Below are 26,416 nucleotides of genomic sequence, written 5' to 3'. Positions count from 1 at the left end.
AAACGTCTTGTTCCTGACTGGGAGTATCCACTGACGACTCGCTGCTTTTATATTTGGAACTTTCGGAAGAGGAGGCGAAAGAGCTAGAGGCTGAGTCAGCAATGAAAGCCAAAACTTTTTCCTGTTGCTCCGGCTTTAAAACTTGTTTTCCTACTCCCAGATAAGAGAGCCTTCATGGCCTTGTGTAGCCAGACGATGACGCTGGCTCAACACCTCCAGCCTTAGGTGCTATTTTGCTTTTCCCACTACCACCAGATGCTCCTCCACCACCACCACCATCAGTACCAGCTGGCAACGACCGCCCACGGCCTCTTCCACCAGACTTCCTCATTTTTGGGAAAATGTATGCAAAATAACAACCATTATATGATAATGTAAAACAAGGTAGAAGGTGTATATAAACTTGTTGAGAATTTAAATCTCCCTTTTTATTTTGGGGAGACTGAACCACAACTCAGGCCCAGTGTATAAAACAACGCAATGTGAGTGGCAGCAAGTGGCTGGCTGATACACCACAAACTAAGAGGACTGAGGTATATCCACTTTGTGAGAATTTCAATCTCCCTTTTTATTTTGGGGAGACTGAACCACAACTCAGGCCTAGTGTATAAAACAACGCAATGTGAGTGGCAGCAAGTGGCGGGCTGATACACCACAAACTAAGAGGACTGAGGTATATCCACTTTGTGAGAATTTCAATCTCACATTTTTTTTTGGAACACAGAACCCAAACTCAGGCCCAGTGTATAAAACAACGCAATGTGAGTGGCAGCAAGTGGCTGGCTAATACACCACAAACTAAGAGGACTGAGGTATATCCACTTTGTGAGAATTTCAATCCCCCTTTTTATTTTGGGGAGACTGAACCACAACTCAGGCCCAGTGTATAAAACAACGCAATGTGAGTGGCAGCAAGTGGCGGGCTGATACACCACAAACTAAGAGGACTGAGGTATATCCACTTTGTGAGAATTTCAATCTCACTTTTTTTTTTGGAACACAGAACCCAAACTCAGGCCCAGTGTATAAAACAACGCAATGTGAGTGGCAGCAAGTGGCTGGCTGATACACCACAAACTAAGAGGACTGAGGTATATCCACTTTGTGAGAATTTCAATCCCCCTTTTTATTTTGGGGAGACTGAACCACAACTCAGGCCCAGTGTATAAAACAACGCAATGTGAGTGGCAGCAAGTGGCTGGCTGATACACCACAAACTAAGAGGACTGAGGTATATCTGTAGTGCCCCCACCGCCGCAGGGCCGAGGGGTACCCGGTACCGGGCCTCTGAGTCTCTGCTCTGGGGTTGTCACGGCGGCTAGGCCTCGGTCCGTGACCCTGCCGTGGGGCGCACAGGGGATTACTGGTTGAGTGGATGATGTAAATGGGGGTGAGGCTGTAGTGGTGCGGTGCAGTAAATAACGAGGACACCAGGTTGCAGTCTCTTTACCTCTTTACTGAAGATCTCTGGGTCCTCAGTCCGGAATACGGTTCACCAGGCTGCGCAAGTCCGCCCGGTCCAATGGCACCTCCGGAGTTCTCTTCACAGGTGGAAATCTGAGCCTTCCTTCTAGCGCTATGTGTTGCGGTCCTTCCCTGCTGTGCTTACGGAAAGTCCCCACAACCGTTGTGTCTGTTTCTTAAGTTCCCTCACAACTCGATTAAATGATGTTCTTCTAATCCTCCGTCCCTCCCTGTTGTTCTGGTTGGGACGGCACCCGTTTGACGGGTAGGCTCGGAGCTCTTCCGGGACCCTAGAGTCGCCCCTCTCCACAAGTTGCCCCCCAAGACTGCATAGGTGATTTAGGTGAGACAGCCCGCCTTAGACTGACTGTCCTGCCGCTGTTTAGAGTATTGCTTGAAGCTGAATGTTATGATACTCCCTCGGCGTTCCGGCCACCGGTAGTGCGCCTCAGTAGGGTGTTGCTCCGGTCTTACAGCATGACCCCCACTGGTATTCTCCTTTTGCTTGATCTCGTTTCTCACTCAGCACAATCTATCTCGCTTCTAGTCCTTCCTATGGGCACCGCCGCTACCCGGAGCAGGCGCGGTCCCGTTACGTTCGTTCAAGTTGTCAAGCCACTGTCAGGATCCCACCCCTGACAGAGACCCTACTGTATCTTCCCCCACAACACCCTCTGCCACAAGGTGTTGCCTGGTTCCAACCCAGTCAACTTTTTGATCTAACTTCCTGCCTGACCCCCAGTTTACCCACTATGGTGGGGAGTGGCCTAATGAATAGAACCCTTAGCTCCCCCCGGAGGCCCAGCTGTGAAATGTATTGGTGTCTGTGATACCTGGTCAGATGAACTCCTTCAGTGCCATCAGACGCACCATAGCTCCCCATAGTGGCGGAGCCACAGTACTGCAACGACCAGGACTCTGGGGCGCTGCATATCCACTTTGTGAGAATTTGAATCTCACTTTTTTTTGGGACACAGAACCCAAACTCAGGCCCAGTGTATAAAACAACGCAATGTGAGTGGAAGCAAGTGGCGGGCTGATACACCACAAACTAAGAGGACTGAGGTATATCCACTTTGTGAGAATTTCAATCTCACTTTTTTTTGGGGGGAGACTGAACCCAAACTCAGCCCCAGTGTATAAAACAACGCAATGTGAGTGGCAGCAAGTGGCGGGCTGATACACCACAAACTAAGAGGACTGAGGTATATCCACTTTGTGAGAATTTCAATCTCACTTTTTTTGGGGGGGAGACTGAACCCAAACTCAGGCACAGTGTATAAAACAACACAATGTAAGTGGCAGAAAGTGGCTGGAAGATATATGAAAAAATACAAGGACTGTAGTACAATTTCTATCTCCCTACAATGATCTCAGGACAAGTATGGCAGCAATAAAAAGGACTGCTGCACACAAAAGTGTGGACAAATAAACAAGATAACTGTGCAGAAAGGAGCAACAGGATTTTTGCTTTTAAAAAAGCAGTTGGTTTGCACAGCAGCGGTGCAAACAGCAATGCAGCTATCAGGGAGCCTTATAAGGCAGCCTAATAAGCTACAGAGCTGATGCACAAATATATAGCCTCCACTGTCCCTGCAAAAAAAGGTGGTGTTGGACAGTGGAAATCCCTACAGCACAAGCAGTTTGGGGGTTAATCTTCCCTCCCTAACTATATCCCTTCTTCTGATGAAGCTGCAGCAACCTCTCCCTATGCTAAGATCGGCAGAAGTAAGATGGTGGTCGGCGTGCACGCCCCTTTATAGCCCCTGTGACGCCGCAGAAAGCAAGCCAATCAGTGTCATGCCCTTCTCTAAGATGGTGGGGACCGAGACCCATGTCATCACGCTGCCCACACTCTGCGTCCTCCTTCATTGGCTGAGAAATGGCGCTGAACGCGTCATACAAAACGCGACTTTGGCACGAAGATCGCCGACCGCATGGCTGATCCCACACTAGGAACGGGTCGGGTTTCATGAAACCCGACTTTGCCGAAAGTTGGCGATTTTTTAATTTGTCCAATCCGTTTCGCTCAACCCTAGTCATGATGTCATGTGGAGATTCAGCATCACATGAGGCATAGGGAGTGTCAGCGACCCTGACAAGTGAAGACTGGAGAGAAGACTGGAGCTGAAGGGAGCCAGTGCAGCTGCCACAGTGGGACATGTAAGAGGCATGGTGAGTATAAAACTTTTTTATTTTTTACTCCTTTTTTTTCTTAAGTTCGTGGGTCTGGAGTGACATTGGAGCATAATAAATGTCTTTTATTGACATCGGAACACACTCCATAATGCATCTAATGGATTTTATGCTAATCGAATTTCCATAAAAAAAATTGAGCAAATGTAGGTGTTTGCAACACGTAATAATATAGTTCCTCCAGAAGGAGAGCTAATAAAGTCTAGAAGTTGTTGGAATGTTGTAGTATTATTTTGGTTGTATTTTGTATGTAAATTAAGATATACAGTACGTAGGTCTACCAATATTACGTTTCCCCACTCTATGGCCAAATTATTTCAGGGCATTTTCCCAAAATAAGGAGTGGGTACAAAATTGCAGCTCACGTCTTTCCCTTTATCACTTACATAAACTCCTGGCTTTATAAAAAAAAAGAAGGAAAAAGTTCTCTGGGTGAATCTGAACTCTATGTTTGTGCACCCTGCGGTGACTTTGTTAGGCTACGTTCACATTAGCGTTAAGCTAATGTGCGTCGGGTTTGAGTCGGCGACGCAGCGGCGACGCATGCGTCATGCGCCCCTATACTTAACATGGGGGACGCATGCGTTTTTTTTGTTGCGTTGTGCGACACATGCGTCTTTTTTGCCGCAAGCGTCGGACCAAGAAAACGCAACAAGTTGCATTTTTCTTGCGTCCGATTTTCGGCAAAAACCGACGCATGCGTCGCAAAACGCAGCGTTTTTGCGTGCGTTTTGATGCGTTTTTGCGTGCGTTGTGCGTTGCGTCGCCGACGCAACGGCGCACAACGCTAGTGTGAACGTAGCCTTAGCTGCTTTACCGCTTGCCCGAACACACACTTCTCTCTCAAATTGTTAAAACTGACTTACAACCAGAACAAAAGTATTCCCAGAGGTATCACCGATATTACGTTATCCTTTAAAGAGACACTGGCAATGTTCACCTTACTATCGTGAGCATCTACAGTAGCTAAAAAGTATATTTTTAGGATATTTACTTACACATAAAAAGTGAAATGAGAAAATGAGAAAAAGGCAGTGGAAGAATGAGGCTACATAAAGTCATTCTAGTTTATTTGTTCTGAGGGCTGAAAGTAGATGAATAAATCTTCATGCACTTATATACTTCTCTTAATAAATTCTTTACTTACCCTTTCTAAAAAACAATAACCAACTCTTTCTGGCGCTCCGATGCAGCTCTCAAGGTTCAGAAGAAAAACTCTGTTTAAAATCAAGCAAAAAATGGATATTAAATGAGGAGACTTTTATCAACTATCCAATTCTAAGCCCATTTTCTTGCATTTGGTAATCAGGCTCTGTTTACATAAGTCATTCCTCAGAACAAAGGATTGGGTAGCAGAACAAATTGCTGTTATATTTCACTTGTTGGACATCACATAAAATTGTTGCTGCTTTTCCCAGGCAATCAATACTTTTCCCAAAATGTTACAATCCTGATCTCTGAATATCGTTAACTTTTCTTTTTACTATAATTATATTATATTTTCTCTATTTGGACAGTTCCTACAGCAATGCCATCCTATTAGCCAAGTCTTCTGTCTGACTCACCCACCCAGCAACTGGTCTGAAAACACTACATATAGTGGGATTTATGAAGCAACTTGACCACCAGCATTTGTAATAGAAATGCACATTGCCTTGGCAAGTTTTCTGCATGTTCAGTGCCAATACAATCAGAGATAAAAGCTAAATATCATCTCTTCATATTATATGCACCTCCATAGAGGACCAATTTCAGGATGAAGAGAAAACTTGGCTAACTAGGGGCAGTTGTGACCTGGCGGTGGGCCAATGCCCCCAGGGACAGTTTCCTATTAGCTTTTAGGGCCAGAAAGGCTGAATATAAAATGAGAAAACTGGGGAACTGCCTGGTGACTCAACCTGCCTGGAATCAGATGGCCACCCACACTGCCAACTACTTAAAAAAAAAAAACACCAAAAAATACCGCCTAGTAATATGGCATGCTTCAAAGACAGCACACATCCAATTTAGGAGAATGGAAGCATTTAGCCATGGAATATATAAAACAAATTTCCTTTATTTAGATATATCTTTCAAACAACATATATATTTTTTATTATTATCAATGAACAAGTAAAAATTGGGGATAAAACTGCACAGAAAAAACACTGCAAAATACCACACAGGCAATGAATAAATAACATGGATGTAAAAAAATATATATATCCCTTAAAGGTGAGTATAGATATTATTCACCAAATATTGCACCTATTCCATAATGTGTCTTATAACATAATATAAATTGCACTAATGCACTAAAAGTCTAAACCTTTTGCCACTGTCTGTATGACCATAATGGTTTCAAAGGAATGAATGACAGGATAAGGGCTCTAATGCCCTAAAGAAGGTCTGATATATTGGAATAAGGAATATAAATGTGAAAAGTCAATTACCTGTGAGTAATGGCGGTGCCGGTGACCCAACCCGGATGCGCGTTTCGCCTGTGGCTTCGTCTGCGGGGAAAGTGTGTAGGGCCGCGCTTAGTAACCCAATATTTACCCTGGTTATCATTGTAAAAGTTAAAAAAAACACTACATACTCACATTCTGATGTCTGTCATGTCCCCCGGCGTCCACAGGGTTAAAACCGCTTTCAGCAGGAGCGCTTGCTAATGCTGCGCTGCTGCCGAGAGCTTCCTGCACTGACTGTGTCAGTGCCGGCCTGTAAAGCAGAGACGTCACCGATGTTACTGCCGGCGCGCCACTGACACATTCAGTGCAGGGAAGTTCTCGGCAGCAGCGCAGCATTAGCAGCGCTCCTGCCGAAAACAGTTTTAACCCTGTGGACGCCGGCGGGGGACGTGACAGACATCAGAATGTGAGTATGTAGTGTTTTTTTTTTTTTTACTTTTACAATGGTAACCAGGGTAAATATCGGGTTACTAAGCGCGGCCCTGCACTTAGTAACCCGATGTTTACCCTGGTTACCCGGGTGCTGCAGGGGGACTTCGGCATCATTGAAGACAGTTTAAACGATGCCGAAGTCATTCCCCTGATCGTTGGTCGCTCCCCAGCGACCACACAACGACTTACCAACGATCACGGCCAGGTCGTATCGCTGGTCGTGATCGTTGGTAAGTCGTTTAGTGTAACGGTACCTTAAGACGTGCACAAAAAGAGGATACATGTACCCGCTAAACTGTAAAATGCTGCTCAATATATTGGCTTTATATAAAAGATTATTACTGTTACAGGAGGGAGGGAATGTGCATGCCAGAAACAATGGCTCAAAAGAGTGAGCCACCTCTCCTCCAGACAGTAAGTAAGATGGGGTACATATGTAGCCTTAGCATCCTCTATATGTTAGACAACAGGAGGGGAAGGATGATCCTAGCTGCCGACCAAAGGGGCTGTGGCTGAGAAGAACCCTCAGTTTCTGGGTGTCTCTTTAGAGGACAAAAAATTACTAATTAATATATATTTATAGTACAACTACTGCTCCATGGCTCCGTAATAACCATATAATATATAATTACCAATCGGCTCTGTCATAGCTTCTAGCGATTGTGTCGCTATCCCACAATCCACCGTGGCCGTAAGGCCTCGAACTGTGCCTCCACAACTGACAAAAATGGCACTGCTATTCCGTCAGGAGATCAGCGGCTCATCTCCCGCTGCAGGAAGGTCAGCGGCGACGCAGCCTGGAGATGAGCGGCGCCAGATGCTCATTTCCCAGCTGCTCGCATCGGAACTACGCCGACCACCATATTGGAACACCCAAGTTATGGGTATTCCGATATGGTGGCCGGGATTCATATCACCCGCAAAGCCGCGCGGCACCGCTCATTGGCTGAGCGGCGCTGGCGCTCAGCCAAAGAGCGGCGTGGGATTCAAATCCTCCGCCCTGCCGGCTGAGCCAATGAGCGTTGCGGCGTGAGGTTTGAATCCCCTGCCAAGCCGCGCGGCACCACTCATTGGCTGAGCGCCTCTGGCCTCAGCCAATGAGCCGCACAGGATTCAAATCCCCTGCCAAAGCCGCACGGCTGTGCTCATTGGCTGAGCCGCCCACTGGCTTTGGCTGGGGAACTCAGCCAATGAGCGGTGCCGCGCGGCTTTGAGCGGCGCGGGATTCAGACTATGAGCACACGTTGCGGATTTTCCCGCGGATCCTCAGCGTTTTTGACGCTGCAGTCTGCAGCAGTTTTCCATGCATTTTACAGTAGCATGTTAACCTATGGAAAACCAAATCCGCTATGCAAATGCTGTGGAAAAAAAGCGCTGAAACGCAGCGGCGTTTTTCCACAGCATGTCAATTCTTTGTGCGGATCTGTAGCGTTTCTGCACCCATTGACTTGCATTGAGTCAGGCACATCCACAGCAAAACCGCTGATGTAAAAAAGATCTGCGGTTTAACTGAGGATGAAACGCTGCAGATCGGGAGGAGGGAAGTGTGTGGGCGGAGTGTGGATGGTGACTGTGTGCGTGTCTGTGTGGGCGGGGTCTGCAGGCTGTCTGTGGGTCTCCGGGAGTCTGCGGCACTGTCCGATGCTGTGCGGCGCTGTCCGGGGGTCTGCGGCGCAGTCCGGTGGTCTGCGGTACTGTCTGGGGCTCTGTGGCGCTGTCCAGAGCTATGCGGCGCTGTCCGGGGCTGTGCGGCACTGTCCAGGGGTCTGCGGGATGTCTGGGGGGGTGTGTGTGTGTGTGTGTGTGTGCAGGCATCGTCCGATGAGACTACAAGTCCCATCCGGCTATGCCTGCTACAGTGACAGTGATTGACACTTTAGCCAATGATGGGACAGTAGTACAGTACATACTACATACAGTACATACTACATACAGTACATACAACATACAGTACATACTACATACAGTACATACTTCATACAGTACATACAATATACAGTACATACAGTACAAACTACATTTAGTACATAGTACATACAGTACATACAGTACATACTACATACAGTACATACAGTACATTCTACATACAGTACATACAACATACAGTACATACAATATACAGTACATACAGTGCATACATCATACAGTACATACAAACATACAGTAAACACAGTACATACAACATACAGTGCATACAATATACAGTACATACAGTGCATATAACATACAGTACATACAGTGCATACAACATACAATGCATACAACATACAGTACATACAACATGCAGTGCATACAACATACAGTGCATACAGCATACAGCACATACATTACATACAGTATATACAACATAGAGTACATACTCATCAATCACCTTCATCCCAAAGCCATTGATCTCCTGTAAAAGAATATTAAAATATTAAACCAACAATATACTCCCTTATCTGCAGAAATCCAATTAATATGATTGTCCCACGATGATCTCCCATGGAGAGCTGCCACATCAGCTGATGTGACCGCTCTCCAGGGGCTCCAGGATACAATGACGGAAGGTATTCTTCCACGCTGGATCCCTCCGCCGCTATGAGTATAGTTCATAGTCTCACTTGCAGCACTGTTGAGTGGGAAAATTCCCACGAAGCATTGCCATAAAGTGAAAGCAATGAACTTCAGGTAACCTCTTCAGTGATGCACTGCAGGAGCCATTGTCTCCTGTCAGTGTGTCACTGAAGGTCTATAGAGCTGTCACATGTCCTGATGTGACAGCTCTATAGGGAAGATCGTCGTGCGACACTTGCTAATAATTGGACTGCATCAGACAGGGAGTATACGGTTGGTTTATTATTTTTAATTTTTTGCAGGCGATCAAGAGCGTTGCAGGAATTAGACATTGTTGTAAGGTTGGTGAAATTAAGAATATTAAAATACTTTTTTTCTGGCTGTGTCTTTTTTTTAACTCTTTCACTACAATAGGATTAATAATGGATAGGCGTCTTATTGACGCCCCTCCATTATTAACCGGGCTTAATGTCATCTTACAATACAAAGGTGACATTAACCTCTTATTACCCCATATTCCACTGCTACACGGGAGTGGGAAGAGAGGGGTTAAGTGCCAGAATTGGAGCATCTTAGAGCTGCGCAATTTCTGGGGCGCTGCGGGCTGGTATTTGTAGCCAGGGGCAGGGGCAATATCCATGGCCCCTTCCAAGGCTATGAATATCAGCCCGCAGCTGTCTGCATAGTCTTTCTGGCTATAAAATATAGGGGGACCCCACATCATTTTTTGGGGGGTCCCCCTATTTTAATAGCCAGTAAAGGCTACGCAGACAGTTGCGGGCTGATATTCATAGCCTGGGAAGGGGCCATGGGTATTACCCTCTTCCCAGGCTACAATATTGGCCCCAGGCCGTCGGCTTTCTCCCTCTGGCACAGAAAATTATGCGGGAGCCCATGCCATTTTTTTCCCGTTTTTTTTTTAGAATTAAACATATTTTTCATTAATAAACATCGGCCTTGCTATTATATATCTATAGATATATCTATCTTTAGATAGATATATCTATAGATACATAGATATATCTATCCATATATCTATCTAGTTATCCATATATCTACATGTATCCATAGATATATCTATCTTATTCCTTCTATTTATCTATCTACTATCTATCTATCTCATTCCTTCTATCTATCTATCTCATTCCTTCTACCTATCTAGATAGATGGAATGAGATAGATGGAGATAGATAGAAGATGAGATAGATAGATAGATAGATAGATAGATAGATAGATAGATAGATAGATAGATAGATAGAAGGAATGAGAGAGATAGATAGATAGATAGATAGATAGAATAAGATACATAGATAGATCTATAGATAGATAGAAGGAATGAGATAGATAGATAGATGATAGATAGATAGATAGATAGATAGATAGATAGATGGAATGAGAAAGATAGATAATAGATAGATCTATACATAGATCAATAGATATTATCTATAGATCTAGTACAAAAAAGGAACAGCATCCCGTCCAGGTGATGAAAGATTAAAAGAGCTTTATTCTGCTATCATGCTGGAAAATATAATTCCCAGGTTCGAACCCAGCCTAGTAGTACCCCTCTAACAGAGTGGCCCATACGTTTTCAACAGCTCTCCATATAAATACAGTTAAGTTCATATATATTTGGACAGAGACAACATTTTTCTAATTTTGGTTATAGACATTACCACAATGAATTTTAAACAAAACAATTCAGATGCAGTTGAAGTTCAGACTTTCAGCTTTCATTTGAGGGTATCCACATTAAAATTGGATGAAGGGTTTAGGAGTTTCAGCTCATTAACATGTGCCACCCTGTTTTTAAAGGGACCAAAAGTAATTGGACAGATTAAATAATTTTAAATAAAATGTTCATTTCTAGTACTTGGTTAAAAACCCTTTGTTGGCAATGACTGCCTGAAGTCTTGAACTCATGGACATCACCAGACACTGTGTTTCCTCCTTTTTGATGCTCTGCCAGGCCTTCACTGCGGTGGTTTTCAGTTGCTGTTTGTTTGTGGGCCTTTCTGTCTGAAGTTTAGTCTTTAACAAGTGAAATGCATGCTCAATTGGGTTGAGATCAGGTGACTGACTTGGCCATTCAAGAATATTCCACTCCTTTGCTTTAATAAACTCCTGAGTTGCTTTGGCTTTATGTTTTGGGTCATTGTCCATCTGTAGTATGAAATGACGACCAATCAGTTTGGCTGCATTTGGCTGGATCTGAGCACACAGTATGGCGGCTCTGAATACCTCAGAATTCATTCAGCTGCTTCTGTCCTGTGTCACATCATCAATAAACACTAGTGACCCAGTGCCACTGGCAGCCATGCATGCCCAAGCCATCACACTGCCTCCGCCGTGTTTTACAGATGATGTGGTATGCTTTGGATCATGAGCTGTACCTCACCTTCGCCATACTTTTCTCTTTCCATCATTCTGGTAGAGGTTGATCTTGGTTTCATCTGTCCAAAGAATGTTCTTCCAGAACTGTGCTGGCTTTTTTAGATGTTTTTTAGCCTTTTTCTTCTTGATGCTTATGAGTGGCTTGCACCGTGCAGTGAACCCTCTGTATTTACTTTCATGCAGTCTTCTCTTTATGATAGATTTGGATATTGATACGCCGACCTCCGGGAGAGTGTTGTTCACTTGGTTGGCTGTTGTGAAGGGGTTTCTTTTCACCATGGAGATTATTCTGCGATCACCCACCACTGTTGTCTTCCGTGAGCGCCCAGGTCTTTTTGCATTGATGAGTTCACCAGTGCTTTCTTTCTTTCTCAGGATGTACCAAACTGTAGATTTTGCCACTCCTAATATTGTAGCAATTTCTCGGATGTTTTTTTTCTGTTTTCGCAGCTTAAGGATGGCTTGTTTCACCTGCATGGAGAGCTCCTTTGACCGCATGTTTACTTCATAGGAAAACCTTCCAAATGCAAGCACCACACCTCAAATCAACTCCAGGCCTTTTATCTGCTTAATTGAGAATGACATAACGAAGGGATTGCCCACACCTGTTCATGAAATAGCCTTGGAGTCAATTGTCCAATTACTTTTGGTCCCTTTAAAAACAGGGTGGCACATGTTAAGGAGCTGAAACTCCTAAACCCTTCATCCAATTTTAATGTGGCTACCCTCAAATGAAAGCCGAAAGTCTGAACTTCAACTGCATCTTAATTGTTTTGTTTAAAATTCATTGTGGTAATGTCTATAACCAAAATTAGAAAAATGTTGTCTCTGTCCAAATATATATGGACTTAACTGTACATGCTGTGTTTAGATGATCACGCAAGTGTTTTTTCAGCAGACATCTCTACTTCATGTGTTACATGAGATGTATTAAGAGCATTTCAAAACCTCAGGGTCCCCAGATCACCCCTCCAAAGGTAAATTTCCGTATTAATGCCTATATGTGTGCATATATATGTAAGAGCATGTCTGTGTGTTTATAAGATATGTTGCTGTGTGTATGTGTGTGTTTAACTCCTTCAACACCGGGCTATTTTATGGGGGTGGGGGGTTGTTTCTGGTTTTTCATCCCCTTTTTCCAAGATGGGTGTAAAAAAAAAGGTGCGTGGAATGCCTGATGGGTGCATGTAATGATGTGTCCCCCTGCCAGCTCCTGTTAAATGCCACTGTCAGAGGCAGATGATGGCTGAATAATACAGTCCACATCAAAGTCAGGGATCTGACATATGATGTAACTGTACGTCATATGTTGGGTAGGGATTAAAAATGTATTAGAATGTTTGCGACATACACCATTTGCTAAGTCTATGACCTGGGCTGAGTTCACAACAGACCTTTAAATGTGTTCAGGTATGTCAATTCCATGTTGTTTATGGTGAATCTGTTTTTGTGTGTTTGTACAATAGAAGTGGATTTATACTTATTCTGACATGTTGATGTAGATTAAGCAAACATAACCTCTAATTTGTTTATTTGCCTAACAATAAATTTCAACAATAGCCTACTTATACTTTTCAATCAGCCTTACGATTATACTGTAGTGTAACATATCATTTCTATATTGTGTGCTTTGTTCTTTTAATGGCATCTATGTAGCAAACTTGTTCTGTTTCTGTATCTAAGTAGTAAGATTGGTTCTGTTAACATATCTGGATCTCTGCAATCTATGTAGTAAACAGTTCTGTAACCATATCTATATATTAAGCATACTTCTGTATCTATGTCTATGTATTATGCTTGGTTCTGTTAACATATCTATGTAGAAAGATTGGTTCTGTTACCGGATCTATGTACTAAGAATAGTTCAGTTACAGTATCTATGTAGTAAACTTGTTTCTGTAACCATATCTATATCTTGCACTTGTGTTAGTAACCAAATCTACACAGTATGCTAGGTTCTGTTACTACATCTATGTAGTAAGTTTGGTTATTTTACTGTATTTACATACTATTTTTCCCAACACTTTACAAGTTTGTATGCATTTTGATTTTGTTCTCTTACTGACAATGTATCTTTTTAGTGAGCTTGGATCAGTTACTATATATTCATAGTAAGTTTTGTTCTGCACCTATGTAGTCATTTTGAATCTAATCTTTGTAGGGAACTGGGTTATGTTACTGTATCTATGCAGCAAGCTTTAGATCAATCGATCAAGTTACCTCTACAGTGAGTTTCAAATATTTTCAAATATTTGACTACTACTAGCTTTTATTTGGGATAGTGCTCCACATTAGAAACAATCATCTAGTAATTTCATACATATGATAATGTAATTATGTGCTATTGATAGCAGTTGACTACACTGCACCACCAACAACTAATGCTAAATAAATAATAATTCCTGGTCCATCAAAATCATGAAGCTGCTATTACAACTCAATCTTGTTCCTGCACATAAATGTGCAATCATAACATGAAAACAATACACCCAGCTGAATGGATTTGAAGCCGTGTTATTGGGCAGGCAGAAGTAGACAGGTTACAGATGGACCCCTACTAATAGGCCAGTGTTGTGTGCTTGTACCATTGGATGTGTCAAAATGGCTAATACCCAACCTGATAATTAGTCCTCCTGGTAAGTAATTCATGATTAAAATACTTTCTCGTAAAGTGTGAACCAGATGCAATAAAAATGGAAAGATTATTTTTTAAAGTCTAACCAAGAAAACAAAGGTAAGATCAAAATGTGCAACCATGAAGACAATATTGTTAAATATATAATGATCCAAACAATCTTACTTGTTATGGAAATCATATATCTGTGGCATATTTCCAAATAGAATATTCTTTGTGTTCCTCAAGGTTAATGGCAAAAAATTGAACATTTCTGGGTTTTCCATCTCAGATCTATATCCCTTCAGAAAGAAACAGAATATTTTAATATTTTAATAGCAAAAAAAAAAAGTTTCTACAATCTACTACTTAGGTCCTCCTTGTCAACATTAAGAAACCCTGGTTGGAAAAGCTTAAGAGTAGAGCTGGGTGGATCATTTGAAATTGGGATTCACTAGCTTTGCCTAATTTTGCACAAAAAATATGATTTATTGATTTACAGCAATTAAATTTGCAACAAATCCCAATACTGAAAATCCTCTAATTGACCAGAAAATATGTGAATAATACACCCGACTGTGAATTGAACCCATTTTGACCTATTTAATACAAACACAACTTTATTAATGTCTAAGTGACCTCAGCTTATCTGGTTAAGGGAAAACTAATGGTAACTTGTGGTATCAACAGTGGTATTTTTGTGGTCTAATATTGAACTATTACATCAAAGAAGTGTGTGAAAAAAAACATTTTTTTTTACAACATACACTTTACGAGGTTGATAGAGTTGTTTAAATTTCTGGACTATGGAGATTTTTTTCATTTAGCTAACACACACAAGCCTTGGTTCTAGGATTTTGGTTTAGTAGCAAAATTAGCACTGAGAGGTTTAATATTGCCCTCCTTGTTTGCAGCGTGTGAAGAATAAAAAAGGCTGTTATTAACGTGCTTGTTACTGCAATGTATGCAGATTAATCAATTCACACAGTCACGTTACGTGACTATGCAGGTACAGCACTTCTCTGCATCACATGAATCTTTGGTTTATTATTCACAACAGAGTACGACTCCCATTTTGAATCTGATTCACCACTGAAGTGGCACACCATAATCTACCTCAATGTAGTATAAACTATGCACTCTTTCCTCCTCCCTCTATCCTGGAAAAGGCTAAATAGGCACTGCCTCCATATTTTAAACTTGCTAAAATAGTCCACCTTGATTGGATCTGCTAGACCATGTGATGTGACATAGCTGCAAGGCATTATGAAGAAGCCGCTTGGCCATGATTGACGTCATTAGCCCACTCACTAAATATTCAGCAGTGTGTGAAATGGTGCCAGGCATTTTCTTTTGATGAGCCCGCCGAGTGTTCAAATTTGGGGGATCTACAAATTTCACAAAATTTTGCTCAAAATCAAACCTTTGTGGATCAATCCACTTATCTCTAGTTAAGAGTACTCCTAGGCAACCATTGGGTGCCTGGATTGACAACAGATCCAAAATGACAATGAAATTAACCAAGGAGCCATTTTACAAGACATTCTAGATGGTGCTGGATGATAACCAAACTAAAAGTTCTGCTTTACTCCAATATGGCCTGCAACAATCTGAACTATTATAAATAGGAAACAATGAGGAGACTATGCATCTCCCATTGTGCACTACTACAATTTTTTTTTAAATGTCCATTTTACAAATATCAAGGTGTCACATAACGGTATCAGCCCTTTTGGCTTCTTAAAATTAGCTCTTACAAATACAATGCAATGTAACAGTGCAATTCCAGCTCATACCCATCCCAGGCAACCACATGGCCCCTAAAACAGCACCAGAAAGTCGCTGGTTACATACCAATAAAATAGTGTAAAGCTCTTCCACATAAATCCTCTCAGTTTCTACTAGCTCATGGATGACGTGTCTGAAACAAAACAAAATCAGTTAGAATCTCTTATATTTGTATACAATCTGTAAATAATTTCCAGGGCAAGGAAGTGTAGAACAAAGGCGGGAAAGTAAAAGTTTCTTTGACGTATTTCATAAAGTACATATTCTATTCCAGTACAATAGATTTAGTCTGACCTTTTCTTCTTATTTATCTTATTTTAGATAAATATCCATAACTTTTTTTGATTGTTTGGACTTAAAAGAATTTAGATTTTTGAAATGTACTCCTTATTCTTCTAAATTCTATGTTTGATTTTGCAGTGGTGACCTTGCCATACATATAATTAGGGTCAGGCTGCATAAGTCAACCTAGATCTTTACTTCTTACAAATATTCACAAGGTCAGTAGATAATGACTGCACCTTACATCCCTACAAATCATTTTTTATTAGAAACTAACGAATTATGGCAGGAGTATGCTTAACTTCATTCTCTCTCTAGCAATGAATACCTCATTTTGGTCAATGTTGACCTCACTCTGAGCAAATTCTTTTTCAACCTCACTCGTCTTCTGCCACTCAGTCTTTACTTTTAATTTTACTTAATACTGATCCAAATTCTTTAGTATAACTGGGTTGAAGTTTGTTGATCGTTAGATTGTTAAATTCTTTATAGAAAGGACGCAACAATTACCCTTTAAGTATATCCAAACTATCCTCGCTTTCTGATATAAAAAATTGCAACGAGTTTCTTTTCTCTTGATAGTCATGCATCACTTCGATCTGAAACGACGAAGGAAAAAAAAATAATACGAAAAATAGAACATTGTTCACATTTACTATATCAATGTATACAAAACCTATAGTTACCTATAGTAATAGTATAGTATAGTAACCAATAGTTACAATCCACATTTGACAATAACTTGGTTTTGGCTTTATTTTGATATGTTCTAGAATTTGTGACGTAGTTCAGAAACTTTTATGAAATGTATTTTGCCCCCCAAATAGTAGGATCAGAGCAGCAGACTCTGAATAAGATTGTTTTCCCATTGGATCATAAAAAATCAGATACTGTTTTGCCATAAGGTTGTAAAAAAAAATCATGAAAAAAAAGATCTATCAAACGGGCCAGCAAGGACAAGCAATGAGTATGCCATGAAGTATGTTACCAAACACCATGGTTGGAAGTTCAACACATCAATATCAATAGCCAACAAAATCATTACTGAAGAAGATAACGCACAATGTCATCCAGTAGAGAAGAGGTTGTATTCACACCGGGAACAAACAGAGTGCGTGGATAGTAGGTGAATGAAGTAAACAACTATTTTTTTTCTTTAGCTCTCAATAAGAGTCTTGGGTAAGATGGAACAAGTATTAAAAAATGAACAGTGACCTCGAGGTCCACTTAGACTGGAAGATTCCTTCATTTTCACTATAATCTTGCAATCTAATCAAGCTGCCGATCACCTGAAGAATGAGGAAAGCGCTTTTCTATTGGGTGGAAGGATTTTTTGTGCTGAACAAAACATCATCGTTCTTGGCAGCACATCGTCCTGTGTCCTGCTGCCGAAAACAAAGGCAGCCTATGAGCGCTTAACAAACTATTAAAGATCATTCAGCGTGGATAAGTGGTGCAGTCTACCTTTATCAACAGGTTATTGAGCGACCACTGATTGGTAAATAATGACCAATTGACGATTGTTTAATGTTGCAAAATCAAGTGTGAACACACCCTAAAAAGTATTTTGATGTCATAATCAATCAATACTCTGAGCGTTTTTGGTCACTTAACCACTTCCCTAACTTATCAACCATGCAACTTGGCTGCAAGCATCCTGATACACGATGGACATGGAGCATATGTTTCTTATAAAAAAAAATTGATTTCCTGATAATAGCACTAGAGTTTATGTTTTCCTGAGAGTTCTATTCTCACACTTCATCATTCTCCCACATGTAATCCAGATAATATGGAAAGTTGCATAATTATATCTATCATGGATGAAAACCGCTTGTCATAGACTAGGAGCTTTTGTACAAATCCTTGTTTTTAACTACGTTTATTTGATATCTGCATGAAGATTTTATACTTACCTCTATAAAATCTGCAAACATTCAATTGTTGACATTAAATTATTTATTATATTATTAATAAAGAGGTTGTCCACTTCTTTTGCATTGATGATCTATCCATAGGATAGGTCATAAATGTTTGATCGGTCAGGGTCCGACACCTGACACCCCCACCTATCAGCTGTACTCGGTGTCTGCGGCGGTGGCCGGAACTGCTCGATTGTGGAGCTTCTCAATGAAAAAGTAATGGACAACCTCTTTAATTCCTTGTAACTAGAACATACTCTGGAGTGTAATATCATTTTATAAGATCCTGTTGGAAATATCTTATCTGCACTAAACAGGGAGAGGACTGTGATGTATTATTCCAATTGTGTTTGGACTCTCCGAAACTTTCATACATAGTCTCAATTATAGAAAAGTAAAACTAGTTTTACAATGTTTGTGTAGCTGGGGAAATTAATCTGCAGGAGGTTTTTTACGCTATGTTCACATGTTGTGTTTTTGCTGCATTTTTTTTCAACAGGCAAAACCTTCTCGAAGATGCTACAAAAAAAGGCCGGTTTTGCTGGCTTTCTTGTTGTGCTTTTGGTGTCTCTTTTGCATGCTGATAAAGTTTAGTGCCCCCCAAAAAATCATGATGACAACTTCCTTAAGGTCTCTGCACCAAAAAGAAAGCAAAATCTGACACCTGCTAAAGTGTTATTAAAATTGGGGGGAAATATTAGACAAGAAATGTTTTAAAAAATCAAATAATTGAATAATAAATAATTTCAGGAATGATAACTTATCTATTAAATGTATTTGATAGGTACAAAGTTTGTACAGTTTAGAGTAGGAGTGGCAAAACTTTGTTTATATGAATTTACATTTTATGGAGCCCTAGCTAAGATGAAAGAGCAGGGAATCGGGAACATACATATGTGCTGAGCAGAGAACTTTATTACAAATTTTTGGCACATGACTGTTTAAGTTTCTTCAGGACCCCATAAGTCGTATCAGCTGCACTTAAAGAAGTGTTCTCAAGTTTAAAAGTTATCCCCTTTAAAAGTTATCAGAATAGAGAATATCTTTCTAATTGCCTCTGACCGCCATGGTGCCCACCGATCCTGAGACCTGGGGCTTTGAAGAGCTTTGGCTGAATGCTGAATGAAATGGCGGTTAACCATTACAGCTCCATTCATTCTTAATTGCAGTGGTGAAGCGCTCGGATGATTTTCGGCACTCCGATCAGAATGAATAGTCAGTGCACATGATCGACCTCTGTTCCGTGCAGCCCGGGCTCTTCAGAGCCCCAGTTCTCGGGATTGTTTGGGGGCCACTTCAGTCAGACCTCAGCAATCAGAAAGTTATCCCCTATCCTTTGAATGGTAGATAATTTTGAAACTTGAGAACACCCCCATAAGACCTCAATGCACATTAGATTAATGAGGGTGGAACCTGCCAGTTTTGGTTGGATTGGCCAACCATATTAGGTGTATGGCCCCCAAATGCCCAATCATTTTGTTCTCCAAGTAGATCTACTGCCAGAGATATCTGTCAGGAGCTTGCTCCGCTGTCTCCATAGAGAACATATGAACCCTCTGCAGTGTGTGGAAAAGTCAGGAAACATAGCTATTAGCCAAACAAGCCAACAGCCATCTCATAGGTTCTTGTAGTGAATGACTGCACTTGCTCCACAGCCATGACATCTTTGTACATGACCATGCTATGTATCCCCCTCCATCCTGGTCTGTGCTCTGGTAAACCAGTAGATCAAGATTAACTACAACATTGTATTCCACTGGAATAGTAAAAAGTTTGTGCACTTTGCAAAATAATGTGAAGTTTTTCTCTAGGATTTGTTTGTTTTAAATAGATTCTCGACATGTGAATTTTGTTACCTTGCGAGAAGTTTGCATTTTTCTCGTGGTCCTTTTTCCAGGCAATGTTATGTCAAATGAAAACTTCAGACTTGAATTGAAATCCATACCTTTATTTCAAAATAAAGTAAACTTTATTACAATTGTCTGGTGATTAGAAGCAAAAAATTACAGCATTCCAATATAAGAATGCAGAATCAAAATATGTGAATGAGCAAAAAGGTACAGTTTAATGTTTATTCATCTTTACATTCATGTTATGTGATGTAAAATTATATAAAGGTTACAATTACTTTTCCCAATGAATATGAGCAAATTAAACTAAGTAATGGCATTGCAGCATTCATGATTCAAAATATAAACATTTTGGAGCAGTGATTGGGTGGACTTTATTAAGATCTGTATTATTATTTATTCCGGTATTACTAAAAATCATGCTTGAATGATATGTGTCTAGCTGTGCTTGCTGTTCCTGCCCATGGAAATTAGAAATATGCAAGCCTGAATCTGCACAATCATTTACAACACTTTCTAGAGTAAATTATAGCAACTTTGTAAGACTGTATGTGCCTCCCTCTACCTATCAACTATTAAAGATGACCTTTCACCAAATTGTTAATGTTGAACCGGACACGTGATGTAATAGTTTCTGCAGAGTGGAATAAAACATTTTTGCTTTTTTTATTTCACCTTTCCTTTGCAGAGATATTAGAAATCAAATACTTGGCACCTAATGAGTTAAATCCATGTGGGTGTTATCAGATAGCTTTTACTGGGGGCGTGTACTTCTGCCTCCTATATGATGCTTACCAATCATGAGCAGGCAGCAATGTAGAAGTGCAGAAAGACCTGTGATGATGTCATCAGGGTCACATGACCTGAGTCCACAGGTTCTACCAGCCAGAGTGTGCAGCCGAAATAAGGACTTGAAATATATTACACAGCACAGAAGTTAAGGAAATATTAACTGGAATTATTAGCTCCACACTTCTGTGTTTGTAATATATCTCCAGTGCTTATTTAAGCTGCACATTCTGGCTGGTTGAACCTGTGGACTCAGGTCATGTGACCCTGATGACATCCTCTCAGGTCCTTCAGTACTTCTACATTGCTGCCTGCTCATGATTGGTCAGCAACATAAAGGAGGCAGAAGTACATGCCCCCAGTGAAAAATATCTAATTACACCCACTTGCACTTTACTAAAGTTAACGCATTAGGTGTCAAATATTTGATTGTTAATATCTCCACAATGGAGAGGTAACATTAAAAAAAACTGTTTTGTTCAGCTCAGCAGCCACAATTACATGGTGTGTCCAGGTCAACAAGAACCATTTGGAGAAATGTCTTCTTTAAGAAAAGTGCCATGAGCAGCAAAAAAGACACAAATACAGGATGTGCCACAATTAGCAACTCTTTATGAAAGAACACTAGCATAGGGGTAGTGATGAATTATTGCGATTGACTTTCTACTAATAGATAAAGCCAAGGTTCTTTATATGCCAAAGAGGAGAAGACATATAAGCTGGGGTTACACGAAGACTTTGGCAGCGACACTTGTCACATGACCAAAGTTCGTTAGGTGTCGCTACTACATAGCAGCAACATGCAAGAGAATGGGGTCACATTGCTACCCTGAGCGTACTGTGACAAGCAAGTTGTGGCAGCAGTATCCTCAGGGCTTCAAGGTGACCCATTCACTTGTATTTCGCTGGGATGTAGCAGCAGCGCCTAGCGGACTTTGGTAATGTGAAAGGTGTCACAGCCAAAGATGCCATGTATCCCCAGCCTAATTTTCAACCTACAGAAAGGTAATTAGCCTAATCGTTTCTGCCTGTAAGTTAGCAATATACCTTATCAAAGAGACATCAGTAACAAGTTGGGTGCATGAATAGAGAGTAGTACAAATACATTTAGGGGAATAGACTTTGTGTCTATCTGGAAGGTGGTAGAAATCTGCTGTTAATATACTAATTTATATTCTGTTTGTACAGATACATTATATATTGGAAACATCTTTAGAACGTGCAGATTCAGGATCTAATTCTATACGAAGTTCAGACATTATATAAACAATTTACCATGCTTTGGAGAAAAAAGAGGTGATTTAGCTCTAGGGGGATTCTCAGGACGAGGAGCTACTAATTGGACTGGCCGCACTTGCTTATCAGCCAACTTCTTGAGACAACTTTGACGGTTTTCAAAGAGTTCTCTGACGTTCTCAATCTTGGCTTGGACAGCTTGAATTTGAGCCTAATAAATCAGAGAAATACAAACATTTATGGAGGCTCCTAAACTGCCACGAATTATAATGAAGTACTGTCAAGAAATTGTCAAAAGCAGCAATCATAAATCAAATTCTGTAAAGAATTCCAGGAATCTGGAAATAGACCAGATCAGACTATTCTTCATTAACACAGTCTTTCTGGAAGGCAAAATAATTATTATTTAGGTCAAAGTTTAAAAAAAATCCAAGTGATCAAATGAAAAGCCACAATTACTAAAAAAAATATTGGCCTAGGTGCTCTTCTTAGATGAGTCTAAGGATGTTTTCAAAAATGTTTTGAAACTTTTGACATGGACAATTAGTTTTTTTTTTTACTTTAGACTAGTGATGATACTCGGTGGTCTCCGACTATTTCGGCATGCTCAGAGATTTAGTTTATGTTGACGCAGCTGCATGATTTGCAGCTGCTAAACAGCTTGAATACATGTGGGGATTGCCTAACAAACAGGCACTTCAGGATGGCAACAAAGCAGCTGCTTGTTAGTGGCTTTCTACTATGGCTCTTAGAGTGGTTCAGAAGACAAGGGCTTCCCTCTTAGGCGTCTGCATGCTTTAGTAGAATATAAGAATAGAAGTTGCCCTGATGGAACAATCTACTTAAGCCATTATATGCTGTAGTCCATGAGCCAAGACAACCAACAAATATTTATTTCAAAGTATATTAGGTCTGCCTAAGCCTTCAGAAACATAGTCACATAATACAACATAACAAATGATAACTGCTACCTTCAACTCTTCCGTCAGTATGGACTCAAAATCATATTGTAAGGACTGTGGATCAAAACTTAAATCCAGTTCAGAGCTGTCTAGAAACTTCTCAACATCTTGTAATGCTCTCTGAGCCCCTTCTCTTGACTGGCACTTGTCCATTTGCTGGTTAGCTAGAAAGTATGCACCTTTATCACAGCTTTCAAGAGCCTGGAATAAAACAGCATATATGAACTTTTTAAGGATATAAAAAAATGTGAAGAAGCTTCTATTGACAGATATTGATAACTTCATCCTGAAAACTCAGTGAGAATAAAATTAGACCTAAACAAAGAGGAAACCTCTGACCAAGTATAAAAGCTTATGGACACTAGCACAGTGCCTGTCCAGCAGTGCTTCTTTAGTATGGAGCTGTGGAGGCCATCAGATATTCTCCTCTAAAAGCAAGCACCATGCGTAGGAGAACATCTACACTCATATGCGTTGGTATCATTTTTCTTCTTTGAGTTTTGTACGTAACTGTAGTGCACCAAATGTCATATGCCTCTGTACGAAATCAGAAACATACACACAACTTTATGGGAGAGATTTGGCTGTAAGCCCTTAGCATGACAAATATAGGAGAGCGGTGGACTTAAAATCTGCTCATCATGGCAACTAATTGAAAGAGAAATAACGCTAAAGTGTTTGCATACCTTGCTTAATCCACCATTGTCCCTACCAAATAAGTGACTCTAACAATAACTAAGAAAAATAATATTCTTATAGAACCTACATTTTTAATTACTCAACAGAAATTACCATAATTAAAAAGAAATCCACCTAAAATTATCTGCTGGCATGTTATGTAGACATGTTAAAGGATGAGCTGGACAGTTTCTAGAACTAGAAGTTCTTGGTGTAGCACTTTTCACTTATGGGTATTTTTCTTATGGCAAATTCCTGATATATTTTTTATTGGTATTAGACCAGTGCTGAACTATATCCCTAAATATAAAAATCTCAAAATGGAAAATACTGTTGTGTTAGACATTTCCCACCCTCCAAAATCTATTCTACCTGGAGTAATAAATGGATAGAATTCCCAAGAGATGCTGCATAAAGTGGTGTCATAAATTGACATGTCGCTTGTATACATATGGCCTTTTATAGATTCTCTGTTATCTCTCAGCATGAATACTTATGTATACAGGTGAGAGAGAGACAGCTCATGGCCCCACTGAATGCAGGCAATGGGGAAGGACTGTGCCTTAAAAAATGCCCTATACAAAGTGCGCCCCACTCCAGAAATACCTAAATAGCGATTCACTTTCTTCTAAAGTGACTATGTGCTTCAAAATGAGAACTAGACTTGTTTAAATTATCCTAAATATTCATTAAAGTACAAATGCAGAAAAAAAGTACTTTCTGCAAGCCATTATTTTTATGGGAGAACACTTTCTACGTGGCGTTATTTTTAAAGGTGAGTAAATCTACAGATGATTATTTATATAAGTGAGTAGATCCACAGGTGATTATTTCTATAGGTGAATAAATCCACAAGTGATTATTTTTATAGGTGAATAAATCCACAGACGCTTATTTTTATATATGAGTAAATCCACAGGCAATTATTTCTATATGTTAGTAAATCCACAAGTGATTATTTTTATAGGTGAATAAATCCAGAGATGATTGTTTTTATAGGCGAGTAAATCCACAAATGATTATTTTTTATAGGTGAGAACTTTCTGCATGGCGTTATTCTTATAGGTGAGTAAATCCACAGATGATTATTTCTATAAGTGAGTAGATCCACAAGTGATTATTTTTATAGGTGAGTACTTTCTACAGGTGAATTCGAGTACTTTTGACATTACTATACCTGGCATTGAAATATTGGAAGATTCACTGTTACCTGCTGCAGTCGAACATGTAGTTCATGTGTGGTAGAGAGATGAGACAGCTTTCTTCTTATCTCCTCAGATAAGATGTCTGATGCATGCCTTAGCTCATTGCATTGCTGGCAGATTAGGTTTAGTGCATAATGATGATTTGCTGCTAGCTGGTGTCCATGTAAAATCACCATTTGTGACCGTCCCATTAATTCCTGTGAGATAACAATGGGTTACATTCAAAGTATTGACCAAACTTGTATAAAAAAAAAAAAAAAAAGCAGTTACATAAGATATAACTTTTTTAATTCTTGACCATTTTCAAAAAATTTTGTGTAGGTTACAACCAGGGCACATGCCACAGGAATTGGGTGCCTCAGGAGTTGGGTGCCACAATCAATGTTGGCTCGGTCAGGTATTTAAATACAGGATGAGGGTTGGGAACTAAATTTTAGGTCCAAGTGAAGTAAAGCTTAGCCTTGGTATAGAAGATTATTATGAAAAGCTTTATAGAAGAAATGGTATAGATGAGCAGTCATACCTTTGACCTCTCTTCAATGTTACCCAGTTCTAATATTCTCTGCTTGACCTCAGATATATTCTCTCCTGTATCAGGAACACCGGTTTGTTGTGCCATCAAAAAGTCAGTAGCATTCTTCAGCTATAATAATAACATAGTATGTATACAGTATGTTACATTCAGGGAATATGACATACTATTTATTTCATGCTCTTTTTATTATTACCTATCAGTATCATTTTATATGTTCTATTTGTATTGGTCCTTTGTCAGCTACATGAAATATCCTCTATGCAGTTGTTAGACGAGTGCGCAACAATAAATATCTAGCCCAATACTAACTGAAAATATACTTATGTTAATCCATATATCTACTCTAGTGCATAAATATAATAAAGACAAACAATATAACCACCAAGACAATACAAAAAGAAAACCCTTAAAACCACCTTCAGATAGATATATGAAATGCATGTTGAAGTGCTTTCACAGGGATACTACAGGGGACAGCAGATCGTGTGGTTAGCTGAACTCCTGAACTGGTTAAAACTGCTTCAATATCTTATTAAACAGTGCAGGTTTTTTCCTTGCTGGCAGTGCAAGTCTTAAAAATCTTATTAAACAGTGCAGGCTTTTTCCTTGCTGGCAGTGCAAGTCTTAATTGGGTCAGTTGACAACCTGGATTGTCTCAGCTGTTCAGTGTTGACCACTCCCCTCTGCTATATATGCTCACTGCTGGCACTTGGGAATTGCTAGTGATAGTTCTTACTACCTAGTTAGGAGTTGGAGGGGAAGTTCGTGTTTGGAGTAGGAATTTGGAGAGTTGGTCAGGTGATAGTTGCATGGAGAATGTTTGTGTGAACATCCTTATTCTCTCCTATTTGGTTTCTTCTTCATATATCTCCACTGTGTTTCACTCTGTTGTTTGGAGAGGGTATTTTGCATGATTTTAATTTTATTTTATCACGGTCTGTCTTCCATTGTTTGTCTGGTTAGTATTATCCTATACACTTTAGGCTCAAACCTCTCTGGGTGGGGGAGGGAACAGATCAGGGTTAATACAGGAGAAAAGCAAGGCAGGTGAACCTGGCGTGTC

General features: G+C 40.3%; 1 protein-coding gene across 2 annotated transcripts in view; it reads right to left on the bottom strand.

The window, feature by feature from the left end:
* Window positions 1–26,416, bottom strand: part of MCF2 (MCF.2 cell line derived transforming sequence) — a 181,614-nt gene that overhangs the window by 52,169 nt on the left and 103,029 nt on the right. For both annotated transcript variants that reach the window (XM_077285261.1, XM_077285262.1), the window contains 9 exons: window positions 25,342–25,461; window positions 24,824–25,015; window positions 22,945–23,136; window positions 22,013–22,184; window positions 19,955–20,043; window positions 16,687–16,775; window positions 15,961–16,027; window positions 14,293–14,408; window positions 4,808–4,877 (listed from right to left, as the gene is read on the bottom strand). In XM_077285261.1, the coding sequence (XP_077141376.1) occupies window positions 4,808–4,877; window positions 14,293–14,408; window positions 15,961–16,027; window positions 16,687–16,775; window positions 19,955–20,043; window positions 22,013–22,184; window positions 22,945–23,136; window positions 24,824–25,015; window positions 25,342–25,461 (1,107 nt within the window). The remainder of the gene's footprint in view (window positions 1–4,807; window positions 4,878–14,292; window positions 14,409–15,960; window positions 16,028–16,686; window positions 16,776–19,954; window positions 20,044–22,012; window positions 22,185–22,944; window positions 23,137–24,823; window positions 25,016–25,341; window positions 25,462–26,416) is intronic.

Source organism: Ranitomeya variabilis, chromosome 2 (assembly GCF_051348905.1).
Source record: "Ranitomeya variabilis isolate aRanVar5 chromosome 2, aRanVar5.hap1, whole genome shotgun sequence".
In the NCBI taxonomy this organism is placed as follows: domain Eukaryota; kingdom Metazoa; phylum Chordata; class Amphibia; order Anura; family Dendrobatidae; genus Ranitomeya; species Ranitomeya variabilis.
Note: the sequence above shows the minus strand (reverse complement) of the source record. Positions and strands in the feature narration are given on the sequence as shown.